This window comes from Hippocampus zosterae, chromosome 11, assembly GCF_025434085.1.
Source record: "Hippocampus zosterae strain Florida chromosome 11, ASM2543408v3, whole genome shotgun sequence".
NCBI lineage: Eukaryota > Metazoa > Chordata > Actinopteri > Syngnathiformes > Syngnathidae > Hippocampus > Hippocampus zosterae.
This window is the reverse complement of record NC_067461.1, coordinates 5871725-5877795: the sequence shown is the minus strand read 5'-3', so window position 1 is coordinate 5877795 and position 6071 is coordinate 5871725. Positions and strand designations below refer to the sequence as shown.

The 6071-nt window shown below is 40.5% G+C and overlaps 1 protein-coding gene across 3 annotated transcripts; it reads left to right on the top strand.

Moving 5' to 3' along the window:
* Positions 1-348: 348 nt before the first annotated feature.
* LOC127610821 (centrosomal protein of 55 kDa-like) lies at positions 349-5384 on the top strand. Of its 3 annotated transcripts, none has more exons than XM_052081265.1 (7): positions 352-579; positions 932-977; positions 2950-3012; positions 3953-4103; positions 4187-4313; positions 4701-4848; positions 5006-5384. In XM_052081265.1, exons 2-7 carry the CDS (start codon positions 963-965, stop codon positions 5201-5203), a joined length of 702 nt encoding a protein of 233 aa, XP_051937225.1. In that variant the 5' UTR covers positions 352-579; positions 932-962; the 3' UTR covers positions 5204-5384. The 3 variants fall into 3 exon arrangements, with proteins under 3 accessions (XP_051937227.1, XP_051937225.1, XP_051937226.1); XM_052081266.1 differs by having other exon boundaries at positions 361-579; positions 4190-4313; XM_052081267.1 differs by lacking the exon at positions 2950-3012 and having other exon boundaries at positions 349-579.
* Positions 5385-6071: the final 687 nt, after the last annotated feature.

Genomic DNA, 6071 nt, shown 5'->3' with positions numbered 1-6071 from the left:
GTGTATGGTACATGTTTTTTCCTGTGATCATTCGTCTTTTTTGTGTGTCACCATTTAAGTACAGCGTTAGTATGCATGAGTACCTACTTTTGCTACCTCTTCATAAAATACGACGAAATAATAATAAAAACCAACCACGGACTCCTCTGCCTCCCGTTTGTCGTTAATGTACGCAACGAGTGTTGTACATTATTCTGATTTTAGCTCCGCCATTTGTCACAATGATTCCTCCACGCCTCCCAGTGGTGATTCCAGTACGTCAAGTACCGGGAAAATGTTCCCAATATAAAGTGAACACGCACACACACGTCTACCTTTCTATACATTCCACACTCATACTTAATTTTTATGTAAAACTATCATTCAATTCATAAAGTCTACTTTCAAATTCGTGAATGATAACCGAATCATGAATAAACTTTTAAAAATTCCGAGTTACCACGAAGGCGTCATTGTCTTCGTCCTGCACTATGACCAAAGATTACTTTTGCAGTAAATTTTCTCTCATCTTCGGCCGTAGAAGTCGATAAAATTGACCCTAACTACACACAGCATTAAATCCCTTGTATTTTGTGACAGGTAACTATATTTTTTGTCGGATTACAGCGTCAATGCAAGTACAACAACTTGTATTTTATTAATTTTTTGAACGAACACAAGTTGACGTTTAAGCTAACTACCAGTCTTCAACCTACAGTCGTGCTGCAATAGCTTCTATTTATTTTGAGGGTTATTCTTTGGTATATTCTTGTAATTTATTTGTGGAAGAATGAATTCACCAGTTATAACAACTGCACAATGAAAAATTGTTGAAATTCTCTTTTGCAAGATGTACTTAAAACTACTTTTCTCACTTTCCTTCTGGTGCAAATAATCAAGTCAGACATGTCCTGCAACAAACAAATAAATCTGTGGGAAATCCATTTTGCAGGAGTAGCTTCTTTCTGGAGGAGTGGACCGTCATGTCTACGACACAGGTATCGCCGATTCACCCCAACAAATTTCAAATTATAAAAGTTGTTTCTTTTTTTTTTTTAATAGGGGCTTACCGTTGTGAATTCTACAATTCATCTCCTTCTAGAGAATAACTAGTTTTGCACAAAATAACCAAAACGTTGGACGTGCCATGTGTGTCCCATATTTTAAAAGTCAAATTAAATTAATCTTTAAAGGTTTAAGTGTATTTTAAATTCATCCTGAAATTTCATCCGAGATGACACCCGGCGCATCAATTGGAGGGATGGTGGCGGAGTGAATTCAGAGCAAAAACAACGAAAGGTTTTGGCTTAGTTCTACAGTGAAAACAGCACGGAGGAGAAAAGAGAGGAGTCATCAATGCGGTGTCCAAGAGTCCCGAACTTTGGAATACGAGACAGATGTGATACAGTGACATGGTTAAAAAAAAAATTTAAAACTACATCCTCCTCTGCCTGAAGTACAGCTCGACATTGTTGTCATGGTGCTTTAGCTCATGGAAATGCCTCAACTCCCTCAGATCCTGCTGCTGAGCCATTGGAGTCAGAAGCAATCGCCAAAATGTCCTTTCTTTTATCCGTTGCTTGTCTCCTCCTCATTCCCTTGAGTATCACCAGGGCTTTTCATTGAAACTGTGACAAATGTGGTAGCATGAAAAAGTCTGAAACAGCAGGAAAAAGCACCGAGATACTTCCATTTTGGTTGCTCAGCAACCATCGTCAAATATGGGCGAGCTTGTGCCATGCCACAATCATCGCTATGCCGTAGTGCATTTCAGCGGAAATTACCGTAAGTGCAGTGTCTAATTGTAAGCACCTTAATGTCGTACCACCTCCGACTCTCTCAAGCATCTCTTTCTTGTAGAGTTGTACAAGTAAGATTGACTTTCTTAGCGGAAATTAAAGTCGATCTTTGCCAAGATTCGGGAATGCTAAATTTAGCGACCAAAAATATTGCTCCACAGCAATGTTGTTTGTTGAAGCGGAGCATGTCGGCGGGGTCGCAGTCAACTACAGAAGCTGCAAGACAAAAAAAACAGCCTAACCATCACTGGAAAAAAAAAAGATTGGCAGAGGTGATCAGTGTCATCGACATCATGTTGTAAACGCTTGTACTGGATTAGCACTAGAATCAATCAGCTTGCACAGTAAAGGCACATGATGTGATCAGATCTTTGGCCTGCATCGAACAAAACACTCAAGAGGCTCTGAGTAAACGTATCGATTCATACTTGCGTTTAGACTGGTGAACTATCCAGCCAAGAATGCTGACTCATGTGTTGTAATAATCTGCTAATGATGCTTAGCTGCGAGGCTGCTTTCATGGATACCACAGCCCCAATTAATCTCGAAATGAGTCGTCCACTTGTCTATATAGATGTTAATCCACATTCCCCAAAAATATGTATGCTAAGGTTAAAGGACAAATCTGTAATATATTCTCCGTAGTAGTGAATTTGAATGGTTGTTGATGCGTGACCTGCATTTGTTTGTGATGTTCTTTGACAAAATAGTTTCAACGTCCCTTCTGCCTTCTACCGGTTTGCGCCTGTAGATGGTAGTCACGGTTTTTAAATCGTTCCTATGCTAGCATGAGCCAGCAAAAAGATTGGGGTGAAAACCATGAATGGTTAAAAACGGTCCTCAAGATGACGGTTTATTTCAATCTGCCCTAAAAACTGAATTGTTCACTGTTGTTTTTCTTTTACTTAATTTTTATCCTTTCATTCAGTGGTTGTCAAACTTTTTACAGTTAGACGTAAAAAAAAACAAAACAAAAAAAAACATCTCCAGTTAAAATCTACTGCATTTGAGTTAAAGGAAGGAAATGTTGGTTCATGAATGGTTCAAAACTGATATTCTTGCATTGCCTTATAAGTTGTGGCATGTGAGCCACCATTTCAAAATGTGTCCCTTCATACATCATGTACAATATTTTCTATGTCTTGTGTATTTTTTTTCATGACTGTATTAGGGCGACACTTCAAATGAACATTACTCCAGTGATGTTGCAGAGCTCCAAAAGACTCTCAAAGATGTAGGTAACCTTTTGCTCTTAAATTATTAAAAAACAAAAAAAATGAGCAATTACACAATTTTTTTTAAAATTAGCAAATACACAAATAATTAAAAATTACTCGGGCCACTTTGCTGTTCGGCGAACAATTTGTTTGATTGTTGCATTATGTTTTGTACATATGTTGAAGGAGAAAAATGCTATCACTACCTTCTACCGTTTTACTTCGTTTATTTCATCGATTGCACTGGTGCCTTGACAATCGAGTGACCTGATTTGGAGTTTATTGTTGTTGTTATTTTAAGACACAAGTCGTCGTTTGGATGATTATTTTTGCTTTGACTTGCGAGCTCAAATTTGAGATATGTGGTGGCAGCAAAGGGATTAATTTCGTCTGTTGATGCGAACACAATGTTAACCAAAATAGCTAACCATTAGTATTGATGGTTACAGTCGTATCCGATATTTGAATGCAAACGGCGAAGCAACACTTGTACAGAGAATATAACAACACTCGCAGTCATATATTCTTTATCCTCCGCAAATAAACAATCAATACTATTTTGCCTTACTGAATCACTGAGAGTAGTAGTGACTCTTCTTGGGGTGTTTGTGGCACTGCCCCCTGTGGCCAAGGTGGGCACAGCAGAAGGAGCAGCACAATGAAATGAATTTGCACATTAAATCACAGAATAATTCTTCTTCATTAAATTATAACTGTATGTTTTTATGAAGTACAGTATTGTAAAATGCTGTTCTCCTTATTAAAGGACACATTACACAAAGGCTTTTTTTTTTGTGTGTGGACACCGGAAAATATTTAAGTAGATTTACATGCCATGGCAGCACTGTACTCAAGTGCACATATGCACATTCATCGGCTGATTCTTTGTTCGTTTGGGGAACTTGTTATTGACACGTCTGCCTCACTGCGTTTCCATTATGTGTTTCTCAAACCAAGGCCTTGGCCAAGAACCAGCAGTGGCTGGCTTACAACCAACAGCGAGAGGCCTACGTGAGGACAGTCGTGGACAGAATGCTGTGGCTGGACAACCAGCTGGACCAGGCCGTCCGGGCCCAGTTGACACAGCACAATAAGGAGCATTCAGAGGGTAAGACACAAAGCGGCGTGTCACCAAAGGGGCAACAACGGCGAGATCTGTTAAGATGTTTTTGTTTGTGTCCCTGCTCGCAGCAGACGAGAGAATGAGGGAGATGAAGGAGCATTTTGAAAGCCTGCTGGTGATTGGTCGAGACAACCTGCTGATAGTCAAGCAGCGGCTCGACGTCACCCTCCAGGACCTGGCAGAAACTAAAAATAGGTGCGCTGCAAGAAACACACTACGAAACTATGTGTCCAGGATGTTTTCATGTACAGGTGCTTTTGAATAATTTAGAATAAGGTATGGTTTAAAAGTTGTTTATGTTTTCAGTTCATTCATGTTATTAAAATTTTGATTCAATATGGAGTTTTTTGGGGGTCATTTTTCCCTTCCTGACCTCAAGTGCATCCTTTCCACCATCCTTCTCTCCTTTTCTCAAAGCTACATTTTTGAACAGCATGAAAAATGAAATATTACACAGTACTCCAGTAGGTCTTCATAATACACGAGATTCACTTTCCAAGTCGAACGACGGAATTGAATCGAGTTCTCCGATAAATTCAGATTCATTGAGATGCACACCTGTGTCACCGACGAAATATGCAGGGTTGAGGAAAAAGAGATGGAGGCCAGTGATCTCAAGCAGCAGCTTCGGCGTTGTTCCAAGGACAAAGAACTGTTGATGAACGAGATAAAAGTGCTCCGCGGGAGACTGGGCGTGGAGAAGCAGCGTTCCGCCAAATTGGAGCGGCAGGTACACCGTAACCGTCAACCACAACTTGTAGACTCGCTATTTGTTCTGCGCGCCGATGAAAATGTATCAACTTCATTGGATCGTCATTGATCATTCACTGAAAGGTGAGTATTCGTGATGTTTGGTTCTATTCACCATTTCTGATCTCCTTTGACAGAGAATGCAGCAGAAGGAAGACTACGAGGTGGAGGAGGAGGAGGATGAAGAACCCGTCTACGAAGAAATGAGATCCTGTCGGCCCTCCAGTGAAAGCATCTTTGACGCGAGCACCCTGCACTGCCCCGTCTGTCGGATCCAGTGTCCTGTCAGTCAGTACCGGCAGATGATGGACCACCTGGAAGTCTGCATGAATTGAGCTGAGCCTCAAACATCCCGAGGTCTCCAAGATCTTCAACGTTGTGAGTTGTTCACTCGCTTGAGTTGTTCCGGTTTTAAATATGCACCTGAAATCTTTTTCATGTTCTGTTCTTGTGCTTTGATTGTCATTTAAAAAAAAAAATGAAATGAAATAAAAATGGAAATTTGTGACACTTTAATAGGCCTCTGTTGGTCGTGGTTCCCCTGCTATTCCTCACACGGATCAGAAAAGATGACTTGCTCAAATGATCTACTATAAAAATTGTCCGTCCGTGATCTGAGTCGCTTGGTCCCTGGTCGCCAGCCAATCCCAGGGTGCCCAAAGACAAACAACCATTCGCACTCACAATCACACCTAGGGACAATTTAGAGTCCCCAATCAACCTGCCGTGCATGTTTTTGGTGGTGTGGGAGGATAAAACCCACCCAGGTACGGGGAAAAACTTGCACAATCAAACCTTTGCGCAAAAGAATTTGTTCAACACATTGAACGACAATGTCAGCCCATCACTTGGAATGATCTAATGACACTGGACATCAAACTCACAGCACCTGAGAGAAATCCTCACTGGTCCCATCAACTCTACCTTGAACTCTGACGCTTCCTTTACACGGGTTAAAACTACTCAGAAAAACACCATTGTTTTATTATTTCAATAAAATTCCGTCAGGATTTTTGGTTTGTGCTCCTGCTCCATGTGACGCCATCTACGCTACCAAACGTTGAATCAAGCAAATTCTTAATATATTCATCCATGACTATCTGTAATGTCAACATGCAATAATAACAAATTACAGTACATGAAGAATTGAAAAAAATTTGCAGAAACTAAAGAAAAATGCAGTTGCCGCCCCCTCCAGCAATG

Coding starts and splice junctions, on each gene's coding strand:
- LOC127610821 (XM_052081265.1), top strand. Junction 4,314..4,700: donor CTGGCAGAAACTAAAAATAG/GTGCGCTGCAAG, acceptor CGAAATATGCAG/GGTTGAGGAAAAAGAGATGG. Junction 4,849..5,005: donor CCGCCAAATTGGAGCGGCAG/GTACACCGTAAC, acceptor CTCCTTTGACAG/AGAATGCAGCAGAAGGAAGA.